This window comes from Antedon bifida, chromosome 9 (genome assembly GCF_963402885.1).
Source record: "Antedon bifida chromosome 9, ecAntBifi1.1, whole genome shotgun sequence".
Taxonomy (NCBI): Eukaryota; Metazoa; Echinodermata; class Crinoidea; order Comatulida; family Antedonidae; genus Antedon; species Antedon bifida.
In genome coordinates, this window is record NC_136234.1 from 1,797,439 (window position 1) to 1,822,099 (window position 24,661).

At 34.9% G+C, this 24,661-nt stretch overlaps 2 protein-coding genes across 6 annotated transcripts in view; one reads left to right on the top strand and one right to left on the bottom strand.

Moving 5' to 3' along the window:
- Positions 1-5,553: 5,553 nt before the first annotated feature.
- On the top strand, positions 5,554-10,157 carry LOC144851408 (uncharacterized). Of its 5 annotated transcripts, none has more exons than XM_078708845.1 (6): positions 5,554-5,663; positions 6,045-7,276; positions 7,537-7,776; positions 8,063-8,164; positions 8,280-8,498; positions 8,700-10,156. In XM_078708845.1, the coding sequence occupies exons 2-6, from the start codon at positions 6,055-6,057 to the stop codon at positions 9,161-9,163; spliced, it is 2,247 nt and encodes a 748-aa protein (XP_078564971.1). In that variant the 5' UTR covers positions 5,554-5,663; positions 6,045-6,054; the 3' UTR covers positions 9,164-10,156. The 5 variants fall into 5 exon arrangements, with proteins under 5 accessions (XP_078564971.1, XP_078564972.1, XP_078564968.1 ...); XM_078708846.1 differs by lacking the exon at positions 5,554-5,663 and having other exon boundaries at positions 5,996-7,276; positions 8,700-8,810; positions 8,865-10,157; XM_078708842.1 differs by lacking the exon at positions 5,554-5,663 and having other exon boundaries at positions 5,996-7,276; positions 8,700-9,191; positions 9,648-10,152.
- The window catches only part of LOC144851401 (papilin-like), a 44,836-nt gene continuing 30,225 nt past the window's right edge, over positions 10,051-24,661 (bottom strand). The window contains exons 18-33 of the mRNA XM_078708829.1: positions 24,214-24,387; positions 23,751-23,924; positions 23,027-23,200; positions 22,501-22,701; positions 21,723-21,929; positions 21,392-21,607; positions 20,892-21,131; positions 20,376-20,630; positions 19,820-19,849; positions 15,639-15,842; positions 14,937-15,278; positions 14,114-14,398; positions 13,467-13,730; positions 12,728-12,907; positions 12,543-12,632; positions 10,051-12,150 (exon numbers count right to left, since the gene is read on the bottom strand). Of these exons, the coding sequence (XP_078564955.1) occupies positions 12,005-12,150; positions 12,543-12,632; positions 12,728-12,907; positions 13,467-13,730; positions 14,114-14,398; positions 14,937-15,278; positions 15,639-15,842; positions 19,820-19,849; positions 20,376-20,630; positions 20,892-21,131; positions 21,392-21,607; positions 21,723-21,929; positions 22,501-22,701; positions 23,027-23,200; positions 23,751-23,924; positions 24,214-24,387 (3,182 nt within the window). The 3' untranslated portion in view covers positions 10,051-12,004. The remainder of the gene's footprint in view (positions 12,151-12,542; positions 12,633-12,727; positions 12,908-13,466; positions 13,731-14,113; positions 14,399-14,936; positions 15,279-15,638; positions 15,843-19,819; positions 19,850-20,375; positions 20,631-20,891; positions 21,132-21,391; positions 21,608-21,722; positions 21,930-22,500; positions 22,702-23,026; positions 23,201-23,750; positions 23,925-24,213; positions 24,388-24,661) is intronic.

Here is a 24,661-nt window from a genome sequence, read left to right on the forward strand (position 1 = left end):
TATAACCTTTCATCATTCACCAAATGCCATTATTTGTACCATTACAGGAATATAAAATTTATTTGTTTTATATAACATCTAAATAGATTCCTGTCATTTGAATCAAATAAAAGGTAGGCTTAGCCAAGGCCTACATTTGATTCACATTGATTGAAACAGTAACATTTGGTTTTTAATAATTATATTAAATATTATTATTTATATGGATTTTTATAAATGCACTTATTGTTAGTGGTAATTATGTCAACAATCCTAGGCCTAGCAAAACCCTTAAACCCCATCATTTCTGGTAAAATAGAAATGTTGACGGCAATCTTGAAAACACTTTCACACTGTGAAACAAAATTAATCAAATACATTTTTCTAATAATTATTAAGGAAGTAACTACAAAATATGTAACGGGTGTCCCAGTATGCCATTTTACCGAGGATTATAGTCCAAATCAAAAGACGTAAGTTTCTATTATTATTTGCATATTTTCGTTGTAATTCAGCAAATTGATTGTGTTTTACCACCAATATAGGGAATATTTTCGAAAATAAAATAACATCAATAAATCAATTGTATTCCTTTAGGTTATGGTCAACAAAAGGGTGTTTGACTTTATATCAGAATGATTACGTCATCAGTGGTGTGACATGTAAATGCACTCATCTGACGTCATTTGTTGTTCTCATGAAACCAAAACATGTGAGATTAAGTTATAATCCGTTACGCATTTTGTGTAAATACACAATTAATATTGTATTATTTTTTACAATTATTTTTATTTGTATTAAAGCCTATTCGTTTGTTTGGTTATTTAGACAAATGAGAAAAGAATGTTATCAGTGCTTACAAACATTGGAATTGGAATTTCCAGTTCGTTTCTTTTCCTAACACTTATTATAATAAGTATGGGGTAAGTTGTTATGTAATAAATGACAATAATTTAGAGTATCGCGTAAACTACGTGTGTATACTACTGTGTATATACATTTGCCCGGTTTCATAGGTAAATTCTGCGACACAGGATCATGTAACTTCGAGGATAAAGATAGGAGACAGAGGCAACAAGTATTAAAAGTATATAATACACTTAAAACTGTATCTAAATGACTTGCGCTAGTCATTTAAGATGTATTTAGTTGAAGAATCAAGTGTCTTTTCTTTGTTATATAGCCTATATCTGTAGTTTCATTTTTTATATTGCCTTGTGGTAAAACTGTATGTGTAATTGGTACTGTGTGACTATCTTCCTCTATGGTTGTGAATCACGGGTGTTATCTCAAGACATGGAAAGCAAAATCAACTCATTTGCTACATCATGCTACAGGATTATGCTTGGCATTAAACGAAGAGACCGTGTCTCAAACACCATTGTATATTCCATGACCAACTCTGAGCCCCTTATCAACTGTGTAAGGAACCGCCAGCTGAGATTCCTTGGGCACATTCTCCGTCTGCCAGAGGAAGAACATACGCTCTCTATATACCAACTCATCATGGCAAAAGGAGGCCTGGACATCCTCGAACATCTTATTCAGCCTATGTTTAACGTGTTCTAGGGTACGATGAAGGCATGATACAAGCTCACTTGCCCAAGATCGGAGTGCTTGTAATTGACTGCTCCGCAGCCGAAGGATAGATATATTTCTTCTCCTTTAAATCTCTTTTGCAAAAACACCTGTTGTCTCTCTCTCTGATTTTATTTATTTTTATCCTTCTTTCATTGTAGGCCTACTGTATATTTATATATATATATATATTTATTTTTTATATCTTTGTTGATTTTGTGTTTTTATAGTTTATTTTGTATTTACTATTTGTATTGTTTGAGGGTCCCTAATGATCAGTAGATGCTGGATGGACCACCCTCATAAAATATTGTTGAAATAAATAAAATAAAAGAAATAAATATAGATAAATATAATTGGTAATATAGTATATATTTGTATTACATTTATACTATCTTACAGGGAGTTAAGGAAATCTGACAGGTATAGAGTGTTACAACATCTGGTAATCGCTTTACTTTGTGCAAATTTCTTTTTTTATTTCTTGAACCTAAAGGTAAGTTCCATTTATATATGTTTTTTTTATTTGTTTTCTAAGCAGTTTAATTTCATTATAAAAGTTCGTTGTGAGAGCTCGTCATTGACTTTTTTTATTTTAAGAAAGTATAAAATCCATGTAACTCAAAAGTGTGAATCTTCAAATACCCTAATGTGACAGTTTATGATATACGATAAAAGATGTTTCCCTTTATATAGATGAAAAAGGTTCCGTGTGCTTTCCTTGCTGGATGTCTTCACTACAGCTTCACGTCATGTTTTTTCTGGATGTTGATTATGTCAACAGATATATACATAAAGATTAAACACTCATTTATGGATCATGAAAAACGATTTGTTTACTGTCGTTACATCGGTTGGATTGCACCCGGCATTGTTGTGTTGATTACTGCGTGCGCAACCAGAGAAAACTACGCGTCTGACGAGTAAATGTTTATTTTACACATTTAACGGGGATTAGGGAGGGAATAAGAACCCCATATTTCAACATTAAGTTAATTTTTTTCTTTTTTTCTAGATGCTGGCTAAATACGGATTCTGGCGCTATATGGGTGTTCATTTCGTGTGTCTGTATTACTATCTTGGTAAATATTTTACAATATTGCTTGCAGCCAAAACTTGGTCAATCCTTAGCACATGTGTATGTAAATTAAAAAACACATAGAGCTGCGCAAAATGTTGCCATGTAATAAACGAAGAAGTAACTCAAACGCAAATTAATTATTATTTTGTAGATCGTTATTATTCAGATGACTGTTGTCGGTTTTGTTATTTACAAAAAATCTCAACTACCAAATCAAAGTAGGAATGAATCTAACACACGCAAACGACTCGGGTGAATATTACACAGAATAGGAAGGGCAAGAGGGATGGGTTATATAGACGTGGAAGGATCTAGACATGGGATTGGGTCTAGACGTGTATGTGTGACGGTCTGGACAAAGGGGCGAGTACAGATGAGGGATTTGGTCTAGACGTGGGATTAGATCTAGACATGGGATCGGGTCTAGACGTGTGCGTGTGACAGTTTGGACAAATGGGCGAGTACAGATGAGGGATTTGGTCTAGACGTGGGATTAGATCTAGACATGGGATCGGGTCTAGACGTGTGCGTGTGACGGTCTGGACAAAGGGGCGAGTACAGATGAGGGATTTGGTCTAGACGTGGGATTAGATCTAGACATGGGATCGGGTCTAGACGTGTGCGTGTGACAGTTTGGACAAATGGGCGAGTACAGATGAGGGATAGGGTTTAGACGAGGGATTTGGTCTAGACGTGGGATTGGGTCTAGACATGTACGTGTGACGGTCTGGAAAAAGGGGCGAGTATACAGAGAAGGATTGGGTTTAGACGAGGGATTGGATCTAAACGTGGGATTGGATCTAGACGTGGGATTGGGTATAGACGTGGGATTTGGTATAGACGTGTACGTGTTACGGTCTGGACAAAGGGGTGAGTACAGATAAAGGATTTGGTCCAGACGTTCCTCATTATCCACTACTATTCCAGAATGTCTCTATAAATATTTAAAATACAGTACTGTAATATTATTTTTGAAATTGTCAGAACTATGTTAGGCGGTTTACTATTGCTTACTCCAGTCGTTGGACTTTCCTGGATTTTTGGGATTATTGTTATCTTTGATGATTCAGAAATAATGCAATACATCTTTGTTACAATGAATAGCATGCAGGGATTCTTCATATGGCTTTCACAGTGCTTCTTTAGCAATGAGGTGACCAACTTTTATTTGACTAATTAGAAAATTGGCGGGAAAATGAGTTTGTGTTATTTCGAACGTTTAAAACTATTTGCTACAATAAACCATAATAAATCTTACTCTGACTAATTCTTGTAAAGAGAATGAAAATATCACGATATCAAAAAGTCCGTCAATATTACATCTAATTTAGAAAGGGGGACTACTTTCACCCATGGCTAACCTTTCCAAACGTTGTTACTTTACTGTAGGCAAGACGTGCAGTTAGAAAGAGTTTCAACAACAGAATAACAAATTCACATTTTTTAAGCAAGTTATCTAACACCAGTACAAGTAAAAACTCGACGACCACTATCGAAATACAAGATATTGACGGAAGTTAAATATGATAAGTGTATAACCAACATTGATAAGGTTTGACAAAACATGGATTATACCAGCAGTACAGAGGCAACAAATGAAGTGAAGACATCATGTTCAAGAGGACAATAAACCCAGTCAGCCATGTTGTTTAATCATACAAAAATTATTTTAAAACATATTGAACTTTGTTACTGTATTTGAAATTTTGGTCCAGTAATTTGAAGATGAGGTTCATACACACATACACATGTCTATATTTAGTTTAGCCAAGTTATGAACACCACATAGATTGGAGGTGCAGTTCAATCTGTATGTTTTGCTAGCTTCCCACATAGGCTAGATACTTAAATACCTGCATCACTCTTTTTGATCTGTGTTTTGCTATAGGAGAATTGATTGTTAATTTTTGTATTAGTCTCTAATTGTATTGCAATGTATTATTGAAATGAAAAGAGATAATGGGGCTTCAAAATAGCAAATGGCGGCCATTTTGAATTTATACTAATTAACCCACTTCTCGATGTCCGGTTTTGGTAAACCTTGGATATGATGTTCATTTGGATCATATCAACCAGACAAAAAAAACTCTGTTGCAATTTGTTCTAGGTTCAGTACCCTATTTTTTACTTATCAATGGACTAAAAGAACTGTAAGCAAAAATAAATCTTATTCGCGTAGTAGGCCTATAGTTATTATAATGATAATATATAAATTAATGTTTCGCGTACCCCCGGTTTGTAAATTTGTTTCGTATAAATAAAATGCACTGTACAGCAACGCAAGAATCCGAGCCTGTCTGTTTCTTTTTAAATCATAGCTTGTTGCTTGATTGGTACTGACGTACTACCAGGGTTTTTTTTTTGAACGGCATGAGGTTAGATATAATTCTTATCTGAAATACGAATCGGAAATACAAATCAGAAATGCAACTCTACAAATTATTTGATTCGTCGCTGAAATCAGGAAATGGCATATTGATCAATTTTGGATGAGTCATTCCATTGGAACCAACAACACGTATTGGCCGTATTCATGCTCGATCAAAAGACAGTAACGAGGTAAGTCCTAGTACAATAATCTTATATTGATAAATCTGGGGAACAAATAGGCCAGCTACATTATCCAATAAATTAAAATATTATCATGGTCTCCTGATGGAGGTAGCCTAATAGTACACCACATTAATTAATTTTTATTCAGTCTATTTATTAGTCTATAGACAAGTTTTTTTGTCCATCCAATAATTTACAAGAATGTAAATTCCCGTTTTCATGTACTGAATATTATTAGAAGCACGGAGAAATTAATTAAATAATTCATACGTGATAATAAGCAAAGCATTGAAGCTCACTCATGCGTATAAAGTACTTAGCGATAAGCATAGTAACAGTAAACAACCGATCTTACCTTTAGCGGTGCTTAGCCGGCCATAGGCTGAATTGGTTTACGCCGATTAAACTCTGTTTCCTTCCGTGAAAGCTGTCAATTGCAATGACAAACAATTTGATAATAGGCCTAGGATAGGTAAGCAATGTTAGAACAATTTCTTAGTCTTCTCAGTACGTCTATACACTAGCAACTGCAACCATATACGTTGTGTTCTCCCTCTGTGTCTGGTATGTACTGAAACGCAGTCAAGCAAGTGACACGTTGTGGTTATCAGGTGCCAAATTAACATGTTGTTGTTTTTTTTGGTAAAATAGCGTAGTTTTATTATCATGCACTTATTCAGGCCTTATAAAAAATGATATTTATGCTTAAAATCTTTATTTTGACATCACAGTAGACACTGATTTTCAAATGAAAAATACAAACTAAAAATTTAATTTACAGAAATTACTTAAATTATCAGTTGTGCATTCCTCCACAACAAATGATCACCTTTTTTCTTTCATATCGATCAAGTCACTGTGATATGGGTTGCAGCTCAAGTCTACAGAAGGATGGTATAGTATTTACAGAAAACGAAATTGAAAAAGGCAAAAGCATGGATGTAAACAACCAAACAACTGAGAAAAATCCAAAAACAATAGAAAAAGAAAATCAGCAAAATGGTGATTCAAAGAATGTTTATGATACTGAGGATGCTAAAGATGAGAAAGAAAATTCTCAACAAAAAAGCCAAAAAAAAGAAGAGGAACTCAAAGATCAGGATGACAATTCAGATGAGAATGATTTGGACATGGACGTTAAGTTGTACGAGTTGACGATACGACAACAGAATGTTGACGTGAAACCTGAATCACAAGAAGCGTTAGATATGTGCAAATCAGAAATAACTCGGGCAATGGAATTTCTTCAAAATGTGGTTGATTTTAAAAATGAACAGATTTTAATAAGCATTGAAGTGATCAAAAAAAGTTATTCAAAGTGGACTAAATACCGACCACTCCTTGGTCAGCACTTGTGTAATGTCCGATTTCCAAGTTTATTTACAAAATATTGGATTGAATTAAACAAATTAGATTTATTTGATCAGGAAAATGTAGTAGAGCTGAAAGTGTTTAAAGCGATGAATTTAGTAGTATGGAATTATTCTGATGCTTCAGTCGCTATCTGCGCAGAGCTTGGAAAAGCTGGCGCTGTACCGCTACTACTCTCAAGCCTTACACAGAACGAGCTTTTACCCAATGTCATAACGAACCCTGTTATTATCCATGTCAAAAGTAGTCTGGGTATTTTGAATAACATGGTGCGGCTTTTTCCTGACAATATTCAGATTTTGCGTGACAATGATGCTGTCAAAAAACTTCTTGATTACTCATCAGTCAAATTTTTAATTCTAAAAGCGAATTGTTTCATTATTTTGTCTTTTTTAATCACGGACGATGAAGTCAGTTTATTGGAGAACATGGGAACGGCTGTTGGCTTTATTATCAACCTTCTTACGACCTCGCTGACATCGGGTAAAGCACGAGGTTACAGTACTTCAGAAATTCTTCTAGCTTTGAACAATCTTGCGGGTAATGATGAAAACAAAGTTAAGATAGTGGAGAGTAATGGACTTGCTCAGTTAGACAGAGGACTTAAAAAAAATGCAAAATCAATACTTATTTTGTCGTCAATGCTTTGTTGGAAACTGGCTTTCATTCAAGAAAACCGAGTAAAAATGCGAAAGGAACAGAGTCTTATAGACGGTAAGAATACTTATGTAGTGTGCAGTTCTGTACTTTACTTAAATACCAAGCCATAGCCAGGATTTTGTGTTTATTTTTTTTAACATAAGGAGCACAAATCTTCATTTCTCCATATATTTATTTACACTCCCACTGCCAGTTTGAAAAGTGCATTTCAGGGAAAATCTTTGGCTACGGGCTTGCATACTTTAAATGACCAATTTATATTTTAATTGTTAAAAACATTTATTGAAATTAAAAACAAATTCTATTTTTTACAGGATTGAAAAGGCTAAAGAATTCTGAAAGCCATAAACTGAAAGCAACATGTGCTGGTGCACTATGGGAAATATTCGAGGGCCAACCCGAAGAACAATTAAGCAAGGATACTCCTGTTCTTACTTTGTCACAGAAGCATGTGATGCTTAGCTACCAATGGGATGTTCAGCCAAGAATTATCCAATTGAAGCAGAAACTTCAAAATGCTGGTTACAATGTTTGGATGGATATTGACCAAATGGGTAACTATCTTACAGAATAGCTTTTGTTGTGATATTACGGAATAGGTATTCAGTATCTTATAGAATGGGTTCTGTATCTTATAGAATGGGTTCTGTATCTTATAGAATAGGTTTTGTATCTTACAGAATAGGTTCTGTATCTTACATAATTGGTTCTGTACCTTATAGAATCGGTTCTATTTCCAAATTATGTAATCTTGGTATATATTTTTCTGTGGAGGTACACTCTCAGTGACTTCTTATAATATTAAATAATTTAACACTATTTTATTTTTATATCATATAGAGGGCGATATACTAGGTGCTATGGCTGATGCCATTGAAAATGCTGCAGTGATTTTAACCTGCATTTCCAAGAAGTACAAAGACAGTACAAGTTGTAGAACAGGTACTGTGTTTTGTCCTTAAAGTACAATTTCTTTCATATCTGCATTAAGCCATTACATTATTTCATTTGCATCTTTTTACATTTTCACAAACGCTAACTTTTAATTCATTTACAGAAGCCACATATGCTTACAAGCAAAACAAGCCAATTATCCCTTTGATTGTTGAGCAGGGCTACGTGGCCGACGGATGGCTTGGCGCCCTAATAGGTACCCTTATATACTTCCCCATGTTCGATGACTCAAAATTGGAAACAGAGATGAATCGAATCGTAAGCGAGATTGGTGATAGAGGTAAAATGCAGAAAGGGCAGCAAACAGTACAACATAAAGGTAGTCTTTAAACAATTTAACATACAGTATTAGGCATGTGCTTATGTTGTGTATTTTTTGGTCAGGATTAGGTGATAAATATAGCGGCATCTATGGTTTATTGTCTCCCAATATTTAATTTTTCCGTGTTGGGTCCTCTAAAAATCTAATCAAAGTACGCTTCATAAATAATCCGAATCTGCTGAATGCTTTTCTTTTCCTCAGAAATTATTCCTGTCGCAACAGTGAAGTGTGGTAAAGACTCAACTGATAGTCCTTTCATCTCGGCTGCAAAGGTAGCAATTGCTGAAATGGTATCAATGACTACAACAACACCAACAGCTGCAAAGACATCAACAGCTGCAAAGACATCAACAGCTGCAAAGACATCAACAGCTGCAAAGACATCAACGACTGCACAGACAACAGTTCCTGCAAATAATATGACCAACATAGCTGGCTGGACGACTTCTGATGTCGAGAAGTGGTTGAAAAAGGTGAAACTTGAAGAATGCCGCTCTGCAATGGAGAATGTTGATGGCGACATTCTGATTCAGATGTACAAGATGTCAAAGGATGCACCAGAGTTTTTCTACTCAAGGCTGGAAAGAGATTTTGATATGACACATTTGCTGCAAGTACTGAAGTTTAAAAGTGCATTGGAGAAACTTCTGTGTCCAGGAAGCTGAATGTAGGCAAAATGGAACAAACCATTGCTTAAAGACACCTTCCCTACGTTTTTTAGATCTAATTTAAGATCACAAACTATATTTAATGTAAACATAATACTATATGGTCCTATTGCGATAACTTTTTTCGTCTTTAAATGGTTAAAAATGTGAAAAATAAGTCGATTCTAATAATTATAGCGGCCCACTATAAATCCCAAAATGCATTGTGCACGGATTGATATTTCTGTTTTTCTTCTGTAACAGTAATTCACCCATTTTCGATCGATAGCTAGCGTACGATGTTCGTACGTTACCGATGTTTACCAGCTAGGCCTACAAAACTAAGCCTAGCTAGGCTAGGCCTAAAGACCGTCACAAGAGGTCAGTCGCCGCGAGCTACTTAGGTAGTGCATTGTTTCTCACTTTTTATCATAATTTTTTGGTTTAATGTTTTTATATGTATTATTTTTACAAAACGTCACAAATTGTAGGGAAGGTGTCTTTAATAGGGTATATATATGTGCTCACATTACTTTTAAATATACATCAGATCAATGGAATGCCTTACTTGATCTTGAAATGCTTGTTTGCCTACCAGGGCTTTACTATGATGTAATCCACAGCACTACAGATCCTTTCTTTTTTTTTAAGTTGACCCGCTCGGAAGAGGCGTGCTATACAACTTGTTGTAGAATCCAGCTTTGTGTTCAAATTCTTGCATGGTCTTCTTGCTGGTCAATTCTGATCATATACTCAAATCCAATAAATCGTATTTATCTGAAATGTTATTTATAAGAAAATGAGGCACCCGAGAGTGAATTATGAAGGTGCCAAATTTAAAATATTTATATATAGATAATATTGTAGTTAGAACATTGTTATGAAATACATTGCATTTATATAAAAATACTTTGTGTGTAATATGTTTTATTAACTCAACTCATAATCTTTTTATATATATGGCAAAACTTTTACATAATATATGGCAAAAGGTTTACATATATAGCAAAACATTTACATATATAGCAACACTTTTACATAATGGCAAAACTTTTACATATATGGAAAATGTTGCACATACAGTATGGCAAAACCTTTACATATAATAAATGGCAAAACTTTTACATATCTAGGGTATGGTAAAATCTTTATATGGAAATATACTTTGAGGTGATGATTAAATACACATACCAAAATATGTTTCTATAACATTTATTTCACAGAACTTTTTTTTCCAACTAATTAAAAAAAATGTAAACTATAATCAATAGTTTGCCTATTCTAAAATAAAGGTTATACTGACATAACAGAAAATATATAGTCTTTATGAAATCTTTTAAAACATGATGAAAACAAAATGAAAATGTAATAGTCAGCCTCCAAATTGAATTAATGTGTAATTTAGTTTGACTAATTTAACCATGATTTGAGATTCTCCACTGTAACTAGGGAAAATCAACATCATGTACTCTATATAATCATTACATTGTTAATGTAATATACAAATAATGATCGTTAATAGTGCATACTATTGCACGCCATGTGACCCACAATCGTCCAATCAAATGACAGGAATTTATTTAGGTGTTATATAAAACTAATTATTGAGTACTGTATATAGAGTTAGAGCTTAGTCTTTATTGATCCAGTTCTGAAAATTACATACATATATATAGGCCTATATGTCATTGTATTTAATGTTATAAAAAAAATATACGATTTCTAAAACTAAATATCTACAATATATATACGAATTTATGTTTACAAATAAATATCTAATAATGTAAATATAGAAAATATAAAGTAACATAATATCAAAATATCTAACTTTCACTACAAAAAGATGCATGGTGCATAATTATGTTCTGCTTATGATGGTCAGCACTGTATCTCCACAGTATCAGAGGCAAATTCAGTAATCATGGATAGATACTATGATACAGGCATCACATGTGATGCTGTATTACAAAATTTGCCTTAATACAGGAAACTGAAATTTGATGAATGCTGATTTATACAGCTTTTTTTTCTCCTTCCATCGAAATGTGTTAATGTCATCATTAGAGAGGTTATAGTCATTAAAACAGTTTTTATTCTAAATCTTTTGTATGGAAGAATTAAACTGTGACATGACTATAGTATATTACTGCTTTTTAAAATAATTCTAAAATAGAAACCTGAAATGGGGGTGCCTGTGTCAACCACACACTTAATAATAACTGTTCATCAGATATTAACATAATAATATTAACATATTTGTGTACACATGCTCCTGCTGTCTGACTAAAACAAAACAAATTCTTCTGTTTTTTCCTTTGCTTTTTACTACTACTACTACAGTACATTCAGAGACAAATCAGCTTTTCATTTTCAACCCAAAGCTAGCTATTTATGCTGTTATGGTCCATGGTATCTGCTTTAATTGCACCAAATATACAACCATAAAAATACAAAATTAAATACTTTTAGAGTGTACTGGTACATCTCTTCTACTCTTGATACCAATGGTGTCCTTAACAAGGTCGGAACCCACAATATACAAACCAAAAATAAAACATCATATATTTGTGTAGCTGGTACTGCTGAACAGTACAACTTGCCCACTCATGATAACAAAAGTGCATTTTATGAGTCGGTACCCGTAATATAGTAAATACTATTTGGTGTTAATATTTCTACCAAAAACCACCTACAACATGAGATTTAAGACTCATTGAAAAAAAAACAGGTACTAAACACCCTGATTTTGTTTGCTTCCCTACGAGTTGATTATTTTCAGTAAACAGCATAATAATTATGCGAACATAAGTCATACAGACCCAGTAAAAATAAAACAGCTACTAAACACCCTGATTTGATTTACTTCCTTATGAGTTGATTATTGTCAGTACATGTCTGACAACAGTAACCAGCATAGTAATTATGCGAACATAAATGAGCGAGCAGAATAAGATTACAGTTGGCGAACTCTGGCTGGTCTCTACATACAGGATTTACAACACCACCTTCAAGAAAATTGAAAAATCATTTTAACATTTCAATCTTGTTAATGTAAAGCCTCTAAGCATTATCAACCTCGCCCATTGGATCAAACACTATGCAGCTATGATCAGCGCAGTTGTTTTTTATCTTACCAGGTAGGCCTACCCATTTGTAAATCTGGATGGATGGAGGCAAACAGAAGGGTCTAAAGCTCTGCCTACACTATCAAACAAGTGCCCAGCAAATATGGTAGTGTTATGACATCACCATGTCCATATATGGGCACATCATATTTTGTTGGCACATAAAGTTTGATAGTGTAGACAGAGCTTAAGCACACACGTAATTTGACGAGAATTGATCTCGAACCTGTGATCTCGATACACACTTATCTGACACAAGAGATTTAACTGACCTGTTATCTTGACCTGGGCAGACCTCCTCTGAGAGCTCCTATTATTGGATGCTGTACAGGTATAAAGACCAGCATCAGTTTCTTTGGCATCTAAATTTTGGAATAAAATTTGGGAAATTAAAATTGTAAAAATCCACTCTTTCAAAAATCTTTTTACAGCATATTAAAATTGATTAAAAACTCACCTGAAATAACTAGATTGCCATTTGGCCAGATTTTGTATCTTTCAAGTTGTGGGAGTTGAACGCTGTTCTTTGTCCAGCGAATCACTGGCTTTGGTGACCCTGTACTCGTACAAGTGAGCGTGATCTTATCACCAACGCTACGAGTCATATCACGTGGTGGGCTGATTATTTCAACATCAGCTACAAAATAACACATGATTTCAGGTTGAATTATATAGATATTTGTATTTTTTCATCTTGTATTTTGGTGGATCTCAATTAATGTTTATAGTTCTTATTTTAACCAGTGACCATGCCTTAAAGTTTGTCATCTACATACTTTGGTACAATTTGTATATTGACTTAAGACCAATTTACACAGACGAGCGGTAACGGTAATAAAAATATAGAATCTATGTTATTCCGTATGACCATTTACACACAACGCGGAGCGGACGGGCGGTTTCCGCTCAGGATAGATACAGATTCTACGTGGGACAAGCTACGTGGTTTTATGCCTACCGTTACCGTTCGTCTGTGTAAATTGGCCTTTACATTCATTATACAGTATTTTGTGACAGACTATTCTTGACTGTTTTTATAAAGGTCTGTTCATTTATGCTTTTGTACTTATAGTATTTATAAGATATATATACTCAAATAAAATGTGTTTTGTCTCTCAAAAGTGTTCAACTCTTTCAACAAGCCTATCAGATATAGAACAATACATTTGTTTTGGATTTTGAAACTAGAAACATACCTTCAACAACCAACGTATAGCGTGTTCGTTGTATAATACCAACGTACGTTCTACCAATGCACTCATAACTACCAGAATCATCTAACTGGATGTTTCTAAGGATGAGGGTGTTGTCCTGTAGTTGTAATATGTAGGGGTCATTAACCGGTAAAGGTTCCCTTCCACGTGTCCACTCAACCGTAGCATCATCAAAACCAGTTGTACACTCCAAACGAACGAGGGAGCCTTCAACAGCCGTGACAGTCTGGTGATTTGATTTCTCTCCTAAAAAAATATTGATTAATGTTAATTTTGATAAATACCAAAACTAAACATCTAAAATCTCACAAATAAACAGAAACCAGAATGTGCTGTGAAAAAAAACAAATTTTTAAGGAAAATCATCGCTTATCAGTGTACTTACTGTTTACGTGTATCAGTCTTTCTGTTTGTATGCAATAAGAGAATGTAGACAAAAAAAATGAATAAAAGAGAATAGAAAAATTGTTTAACATTATTTTAATTCATTTTGATCGTCAGCCTGTGAACAAAAGAGCTTGCTAACTAGCAGGCATACTATTTGCACAAAGTTGAAATTTGTAAAAAGTCAAGCAATTTGATTTAGTATTATGCTAAATTAAAACAAAATAAAATTCTTAAAATCTTACTATGTACAACAACTTCCAGAGAGTGCGTGATTTGCCTGCCAATGCCATTTTCAGCTACGCAAGTGTACGTCCCTATGTCATCTTCCTTTGTTGGGAAGATACTTAGAACACCACTAGCCTTTACTTCCAGACGTCTGTTATTTAAATTTTCTGCCAATCTACCATCCTTATACCATGTGATGGTTGGTGATGGCTGGCCAGTGACTGTACAGGATAGTTTAAGTGCTGTACCTCTCAGAACCTTTTGATCATAAGGTACAGAAGTGAATTTAGGTGGTTCAGTATCTGCAAAAAAGAATGAAAACAACTAGGTTCAGCCCTGTGTAACTTATATCCTGAGCAAAAGGTACCCTACTCTATGCATAGATTGAATTGTCTCAGCAACCTATCAAAATAGCAGATAAAAATACAGTAGAGGAAATTTTTTATAAAGTGAATTTATGCAATACCCTTTTCACATCTGCAAAATGTAACAACTTGTAACAAATTGAAACCAGGTTTGCATAGTGTGAATACAATTTGTGGAAATTTCCCGAGATTTCACAGAGGACTCCTGTGAACCGCAAACACACTGATGAGAGACCTGTTTTTGTTCAAAGATGTTCCAAGTTCCTTCTGCACGCGTGTATTTGACCTGGTATTAAACTGACCAATCATAGTACTCAAATAGCCCACAACTGAGCTTTCCTTCCGAGATTTCTCAGGGTTCGCATATGCGTGTATGAAAACGTGTAATTAATCGGGAGTTCAAAGTTGTTACAATTTATGCAAATGTGTCTTGTGACAAACTTATGAGGTCATAATAGTGAACCCTTTTACATACCTGGGCAACCTATGTAGTCACTCCTTTCAGCCATATTCACGCCATCTGGGCAGCAGCCATAGTAGGATTGATCACAGCTTATAAATGTTGTTGTCTCATCCTCAATAGTTGTAGGTGATGGGGCTGGCCGAGTTGTTGACCTTTCTGTTGTTTGAGAACTTTCTGTTGTTGTTTGTTGAGTTTTTGTCCTCACCCATCGAGGGATAACGGTGGTTAAATCTTCACTTTCAGGTGAACTAATTAATTGTATTGGAGGTCTTGGAGTAAAGGTAACCTTTTGTTTAGATGGTGATGTTGAAAAATATGATTGGTCCTCACCACTTCCATCTCCAAACAATTCACCTGTAATATGATTGATGTAACAAAAATTAAGCAAGCCATTTAATATTCTTACCTTAGCTTAGCTCCATCATCCCCTGTCAGATGTAGCCCTCCTCAACCCTTTTTAAGTATTTACTCATGGGAAAATTCTTTTTAAACTTACTGTACCATCATTATTTATTAATTACCATTTTAGGTCTAATATTGTGGAAATGTTGTTTAATGTTTGTTGTTTTGTTTTATCCTGTTAGTGGTGTTTTTTTAAAAATCTGATTCTGAATAAGGGTGACTTTAAGTCTGTTGGCTGTGCATTGAATAGAATAAATTAAAACTAATCTACGGAAAAAGTATGTCAACAGAAATTGACATAATAAAACTTACATCTTGGTTGTCTCCCGCGTCTCGTAGGTCTTGTTCCTCTGATCTCAACTCCGGTATTAATCTCAACACAAAAGCAATAACCTTTATGACATTGTACACGTTTATACATCCCATCATCCGTACATTCAGGAATAAATGTCTCTGTGTCGGCACTTATTGCAAGTTGTCGCTCCTTCTCACACTTATTCAGTAATGAATCAACCTCTATAAATGACGTATCAACAAGCAATTTTAGTTTTGAGTTCATATACAGTACAATGGTAGAACCCTTCTCTAGAACACCAATATTCAGGGGACACCAATATTCAGGGGACACCAATATTCAGGGGACACCAATATTCAGGGGACACCAATATTCAGGGGACGCCAATATTCAGGGGACGCCAATATTCAGGGGACGCCAATATTCAGGGGACGCCAATATTCAGGGGACGCCAATATTCAGAGGACGCCAATATTCAGGGGACGCCAATATTCAGGGGACGCCAATATTCAGGGGACGCCAATATTCAGGGGACACCAATATTCAGGGGACGCCAATATTCAGGGGACGCCAATATTCAGGGGACGCCAATATTCAGAGGACGCCAATATTCAGGGGACGCCAATATTCAGGGGACGCCAATATTCAGGGGACGCCAATATTCAGGGGACGCCAATATTCAGGAGATGCCAATATTCAGGGGACACCAATATTCAGGGGACACCAATATTCAGGGGACACCAATATTCAGGGGACACCAATATTCAGGGGACACCAATATTCAGGGGACACCAATATTCAGGGGACACCAATATTCAGGGGACACCAATATTCAGGGGACACCAATATTCAGGGGACACCAATATTCAGGGGACACCAATGTTCAGGGGACACCAATGTTCAGGGGACACCAATATTCAGGGGACGCCAATATTCAGGGGAAACCAATATTCAGGGGACACCAATATTCAGGGGACACCAATATTCAGGGGACACCAATATTCAGGGGACACCAATATTCAGGGGACGCCAATATTCAGGGGACGCCAATATTCAGGGGACGCCAATATTATGGGGACATCAGAGGACACCAATAGTCATGGGATGCCAATATTCAGGGACACCAATATTCAGGAAACACCAATATTCAGAGGACACCAATATTATGGGGACACCAATATTCAGGGGACGCCAATATTCGGGGGACGCCAATATTCAGGGGACGCCAATATTCAGGGGACACCAATATTCAGGGGACACCAATATTCAGGGGACGCCAATATTCAGGAGACACCAATATTCAGGGGACACCAATATTCAGGGGACACCAATATTCAGGTGACACCAATATTCAGGGGACACCAATATTCAGGGGACGCCAATATTCAGGGGACACCAATATTCAGGGGACGCCAATATTCAGGAGATGCCAATATTCAGGTGACGCCAATATTCAGAGGACGCCAATACTCAGAGGACGCCAATATTCAGGGGACGCCAATATCCAGGGGACGCCAATATTCAGGGGACGCCAATATTCAGGGGATGCCAATATTCATGGGATGCCAATATTCATGGGATGCCAATATTCAGGGGACGCCAATATTCAGGGGACGCCAATATTCAGGGGACGCCAATATTGAGGGGACGCCAATATTCAGGGGACGCCAATATTGAGGGGACGCCAATATTGAGGGGACGCCAATATTGAGGGACGCCAATATTCAGGGGACGCCAATATTCAGGGGACGCCAATATTCAGGGGACGCCAATATTCAGAGGACGTCAATATTGAGGGACGTCAATATTCAGGGGACGCCAATATTCAGGGGACGCCAATATTCAGGGGACTCCAATATTATGGGGACATCAGAGGACACCAATAGTCATGGGATGCCAATATTCAGGGACACCAATATTCAGGAAACACCAATATTCAGAGGACACCAATATTATGGGGACACCAATATTCAGGGGACGCCAATATTAAGGGGACACCAATATTCAACAAATGAAAAGTACATAAAATAAATAGAAGAACTTGATCTATTTACTAACAACACCATGATGATGAAAACAAACAGTTCATTCAATGAAATATAAAGAGTGTGTTATTAAACATGCATTATCTATATTCCAGCACTATAAGTATTTCAACAACAATAAGCGCATTATAAATCTCAAATATAACTATCATGAAAGTATGGAAGTTACAAAAACAGAGGTACTATTTACAAAAAACCAACAAACAACACCATGGAATGACATGTTGTAGAAAACAACAGACACAAAAAGTGAGTACCAAATAAACACATACTGTACATATGGCACAAGTAGCTTATCACTGTCATATAGTACAACCATTGAGTACAACAGTACAATTACAAATATGTGTGCACAGAAAGAAATAGACAATGAACATACAAGCACTTCTGATTGCAGAAATACAGTTGCAGTCCTTAATTATGAAGAAATACATGATATACACAGAATGCATTAGTGCTTTTAAGAATGCATTAGTGCCTTGATGATCCCTGATCCCTTTTTTTAAGACGATGATTTCAGAATCTAGAATAAAAACAGTCACACATTTGCAGTTCTTAATTATGAAGAAATAATGATATAACACAGAATGCATTAGTGCTTTTAAGAATGCATTAGTGTCTTGATATTTTGAACATGATAATCCCAGATTCTAGAATGAAATCAGTCACAAGTTTCTGGTCTTTGATTGATAGAGGCATTTATGATATACACAGAATGCGTTAGTACCTTTATAAGAATGAATTAGTGTCTTATTTTGAGCTCCCTAAAAATGAACATGATTCCATATTTATAATTGAAAGCACAAGTTTGATGTCAAACTTTGTAATTATTTAACTCACGTCTATACGGTACACAATCACTACGAGTCTTAGGCTTAGCTACCCGGCTCTCGACTATCTCAATACCCGACTCATCCACGCACCAACAATACCGGGATACGTAACATTGGATTAAGTTAAATTCGCCGGATTCGGTGCAGTCGGGTATAAAGATGGGATTCGTTTCTGTGTGTAAGATATCCCTCCTCCAACGAATGCACAACGTGTCCAGAGGTGCGGCTGTGATCTGATTGACAGCTAGTTAGTGTGCAGATACAAATTAAAACAACAAAAATAATCAAGCAAAATTAATAAAATATACTAAAATTACAAAACAATGAAGCAAAAACAACAAAATTTCAAATAAAACTGCACAAAAAATTCATAGTCAAAAAGTACAAAACAAATTAAGAAAAACAAAACGTATTATTTACCAACAAAATTTTAAAACAAAATGCTACGTCTATGAAATCAAAGCAAATAACATCTGTTATGCATATTTTTAAAAAAAATAAACAGAAATTACAAAAATAGTGATAGTTGCATTGTGCATAGAATAGTAATAGAGGTTGGTTTTTTTTAACTGAATCATTTAATAAATAGTTTTAAGTTTTCTCTAAAAAAGTATTTGACGGTGAAAGAAAAATCACTACATATTTTAGTGTATTGTATATTTTTGTATAGTTCTTTGTTTTTTTTTCATATTTGTTTGTTTTATATGTTTATATGAGAACTCCTTGATTGTCAGCATATGCTGTTTAGAGTTACCCTCTATAAAGAAGGTTAAATTAATATTAAAATAAAAATTAATAAAATAAAAGAATATTAATGAGATTAGGGCAGCAATAACTAGTGTGATATTAGGATAATCCATTAAGTATTTGATGGACAAATGAGTGTTGGTAGGTTCCAAAGTCAAAGGCAGGGGTAAGTTTCCCTACACCCATGCATGCCATGGTTTATGTTTTTATATATAGTGTGTTATTAAGGGAAAGGAACTACTTTATCTACTGTATAATATAACTAACTTATTTGCAAACATACACAATTTACAAAACTGAAGAGTTCACATTGTAGCTGATTCTCTGTACTTAATTCATAGGCAAATTCTTTGATACACTATCATATATGTATCACATGCGATGTCTGTATCATAGGTGACACATATGTTGTATTACACAATTTGCTTATGATACTACATATGCCATATGTGGAGATAGTACAGAGAGTCGTGTGCACATTGTAACTAAAATGCAAAATATTTTGTTAAGGGAGAAATTAGTTTAAAGTTTTAATTCAAGATCTAAGATCATTCATTGAAACAACTACTGTACCTTCATCATCCTCTGTTAGATAACCAGATCCTATTTTAAAATATCATATTAATACCATTTTAAATAAAATTCCTACATTATATCAATAAATATGAAAGGATTCTATGCTACTATTACATATTTAAAAAGTCTAATTTTGATTAATTAACTGTGTTTTGAATTTGTGACTTTTTGGTTTAGTTGTGTCCTTATTTGGAGTTACCCGTGTTTTATTTTATCTGAAATTATTAAATTAATGCATGATTGTTTTCTTTTTTACATCACTAAAAACATTTTAACAGAAAGAAAACAATTGTAGCGTGCAGAAGTATGGTTTGTCCAAATCTCTATCCACACTATCAAACTTTGTGACAAAAAATGTGATGTGCCCAAATTGGACATGATGATGTCATATCAACTATGTTTGTTCCTCTCAGCTTACCATTCACACACCAAAGATCTTACTCACACTTTAATTAGTGATTCTAGTAATAAGTTTCAAAACCAAACACTGTATCCCACACTCCATATTACTCAATATAATAAAATAATTGTTATTCCAAAAAATAATACTTACCAACAATTTCAGTGACAAATTCAAAACAATTCGGTGTTTCTCCAAAATTATCTGTTCGTGAGTTTGCAATCTCATCCCCATTCTCATCCACACACCAACATGTGACGTCATTGTCGCACTGGATTTGTTCAAAGTCTCCGTTAACTGTACAACGCGGCATGTAGCCGCCAAATAAACCTCTCCTTGCAGAGCCCTGTCGCATCTGCAAACATCGTGTCATTGAGGAAGTTGTTGTAGAGGCTACCGTAGTATATACTATCAAAACAAATTTTATATGGTATATCGAATTTTAAACATTGCTCAAGATAAATGATAACATTTAAGTTAAATTGTCTGAAAAATTAACTTACACTTTTCTGGCCTTCTAATTATAATCCAAGAGGAAAAAATATTGCTTGTTCATTTTAGTTTATGTTTTTTTGATATATATTTCATAATTGCATATATACATATACTTGATGTTAATCTCTGTTTGTATTTTTAATGTGATAAAAAAATCAAATAAAAATTGTCTACCTTGATGCAAGTTGTTATTACAATCTGGAAGCACACCTCGCTGTGACGATGTGCTGTCTGGTATTGTCGTACCAGTCTCATCTACACACCAGCAGAACCCCTCGTGGCACTGTACCTCATCAAATTCACCATTCTCAAGACAGCTCGGAATGAAGACTCCAAGTAACCCTGTCTTTCTTGCTTGATTCTCATGTTCCTGACAGAGCGTAAGGAGCTCAGGAGGTGATGGTGTTATGGTCACTGTCATAAATTAAAAAGATATAAATCAAAATCGTATACAAAAAAAAGGAACTATGAGGTTGTTTAAATAATGTGTTTTTTTTTTTTTAAACTGTTGATAAATTTTACATACCTCAAATACCTAAAAACAATAATATATGTATACGTAGATGAACTTTTATGCTAATTAAAAATTGTTTATTTATTTGACTGTAGGTATCACTATTTTAAATATAAATATGCCATAATCCAAAGGATAATTACATTAAACACCATTTTACCTTCGCATATTGGCCGACCTCGTTCTTTCACCGGATATTTTGTTCCTATGATTTCTTCTCCGTTATCATTAACGCACCAACAGTCACCCGAGTGACACTGCACCCTTACATAATCTCCATCCGAAGTGCATTGTGGGATGTACACCCCATACGGTTGAGATATCAAAGCATTTTGACGACTTTGTGGGCAATGCTTGGAATTAATATTAACCAATTCTATAAAAACAATATTTTTAATTGGCATTTTTAATAAAAAAAATGTATTATTTATTCATGCCGGAATAGCTGCCATCAGAAGACTAATTGTTAACATCAATACTGTATATAGTACCTTCACAGTTTGGTCTTTGAGTACCAGGACTACGAATACTGCCCTCTATCCTCTGTCCAAGGTTATCAACGCACCAACAGTAGCCGGTTTCTTGATGACACTGCATTATCTCATATGCCCCCGAGTCTGTACATCTTGGAACTAGTCTGCCTAATGCAAGGTCATTGGTCAGGAGATCTCTCTGTTCCTGGCAGTGTGTTCTACCAACTAGAAAAGAAATAGGACCTCTAGATAGAGTAGGATAGGGGATGTTGCAAGGGAGGGAAAATGATTGATATGACATCTAGCAGAAGCTAGGGTGGGTTGGCATGGATTTAATCCAAGTGACCTTAAAGATGTATTGTCCCCCTGTAAAAATAATTCTTACAAAAATTTTTGTTGAATATTCCATTTTGATGTAACATAATAGTTATCCACGTTGACCAAAAATTGAATTGAAAAAAAATGTATTTACCTGAAAAAAATGTAATTTGAAGCAAAAAATGGTCAAATTGGCTGCCAGCCAATGGAATTTTGGTTGAATTTAACCATTTATTTTGTCATTTTACAAGTGAAAACATTATTTTGTTTTCTATGGAAGTGATTAACTTTATTAAAACTTCAAAATAACATATTTAAAGTCTGATTTAATTAATCTTCATTTTTCATGTTTTTGGGGGACAATCTTTAATGTGGAAAGGTGTTCAATTATGATTGGCTCTTTACAGAGTATGGAGACCGGCCATGAAAAAAAAAAGTTATGGGAAATGATGAATGCTGTAATAACAAATGGCATTACCTGTAGTTGTTAAGATTGTTGGCTCTACAACTGGACTTTTTCCACAAACAACATTGCAAGCATCCAGATCTGCAAAATTGTTTGCATTACCCATACAACCTCCATACATAAACTGTTCGCAACTCCCTGTACGTACGCTGTAATGCCAGCGGGGCAGCAGCGCCTTGCAAGGGCCTGTTTCAGCGGGGAGTGAGCAAGGATCTAAATACAAATTCATAAAAAAATAAATTAAACAAAACTTACTTGGTTCAATATGAACTTGTATTATAGAGTGTAATTTATTTTACTATTATTATACATACTTATCTATTATCACTTAAGCTCTGTCTACACTACAAAAAAATGTGATGTGCCCATATATGGACATGATGATGTCATATCACTACCAAATTTTGGCATATCACTACCATTGGACACACATTTTTTTCAAACTAGATTGATAGTGTAGACAGAGCTTTAGACCAATCCTTTTTCCCAGGGTATACCCTTGATTGAGGTTTACTGCATTGTGGGTACTACTTTTTACCTTGATCCCTGACCATACATGTTTTGTTGCAAGACTCTTCATCAAGGAAGCGATTGGAGTTGCCATTGCATCCTCCATACAAGAACGGTTGGCAGCTGTGGGTGTCCTGGTTGAAGTACCAACGAGGGAGGGCGGCCTTGCAAGGACCTGCATGCTTCTTCACCAGACATGCATCTGAAGGTTAAAGTTGAACAATTGAAAACTGAATGATAAAGCATTTTAAACAAACTTGTCATAAGCTGTATGTTTTTTTTAATAACATGATATTGGAAAAGTACCTCTCAATCTCAATACATATAAAGAAATCAACTTTCTCATGAAATTAACTACAGTACAATCTCTATTAAGAGTACACAGCAAAGTGTTTGCTTAATAGGGGTTTCAGCTTTTTCAACTTTTTTCAGCTTCATGAGGAAGTCAAACTCTTTTCTCTGACTTTTTTATTTTTGTGCATGTTTAATTTTAATAGGTACCATTTTAATGTAATTTAGCTAGCAATTTGGCCTTTGGCTGCGAGATGTTACATTATAGATATTGAATTGAATAAAAGTGATATATAAGTTCCCCCTTTAAGGGTATCCCAAAGGCTAATAAATTATACAGCATTGATACAACACAATTATAAATTGTGCATGAAAAGAGTTGAATTATTTGAATTAGTTTTTAATATACATTTTCTATTAAACTTATAAGGCATATATAGTATACCATTCATAAATATTACCTTCCCTTGAGGTGGAGCAACTGGCTTCGCACGATAAGCGATCATTAAACCGGTTAGTGTTTCCATGACAACCACCATAAACAAAAGTTTCACACTGTCCAGACTTCATATTGTAGTACCATTTGGTCTTCAAGTCTTTGCACGGACCAGTCTCCTTTGGCAGAGAACATGGATCTTGAAAAAGAAATCACACATGAAATTTAATTAGCTGATGAAATTTGATGGGTTACTACGCAGAAATATTTGACTATACTTGTAAAAGTAACGATAAATCAGATTGAAAGGAGGGACATCAGCGGATAATATTAAATGATAATTAACTTTAAATTAACAATAAATTATTAATTACCAACAAATTATTTATTACCAATAAATTATTAATTACCAAATAATTATTATTAATTACCAATTAGTTATTAATAATTACCAATTAATTAATTTATTGACTAAACAATTTTCTCACTTTTTTCAAAAGTACTACAAACTTCTTGGCACTTGTGTTCTGTTTTAAACCGGTTTCTGTTTCCACGGCATCCGCCATATTCAAATTCTTGACACTCGCCATTTTGAGCATTGTACCAATAACTGGTAATCTTGCTTCTACATGGTCCAACAACTTTAGGTTTACTACAAAGCTCTGCAATTAAACCATTATTTAAATCATAAGTCACCTGTTCAGGACCCAACAATATGGGCGTGTCTGCTGAATAGGGGTTTGTTAGTAGTGGTAAAACATATATTTCCTCTCGTTCTTTTAACAATAAATTGTGTCCACTGAATAGGAGTTTGCTGTAGTGTTATATAACATATATTTTCTTTTGTTTGTTTCACCAGAAAGTGTTACCTTAATAATAGGGATGTTCCCTGAACAGGAGTCGCCAAAAGTGTTTGATACAAGGATATTAAAGTAA

What these genes read in the sequence shown, in the direction of transcription:
- LOC144851408 (XM_078708841.1), top strand. Translation starts at nt 6,013, where the DNA reads ATGATCACCTTTTTTCTTTCATATCGATCAAGTCACTGTGATATGGGT. An exon ending in GGAACAGAGTCTTATAGACG is followed by an intron (nt 7,277 to 7,536) that starts GTAAGAATACTT and finishes TATTTTTTACAG; the next exon opens with GATTGAAAAGGCTAAAGAAT. An exon ending in AACAGTACAACATAAAGGTA is followed by an intron (nt 8,499 to 8,699) that starts GTCTTTAAACAA and finishes TCTTTTCCTCAG; the next exon opens with AAATTATTCCTGTCGCAACA.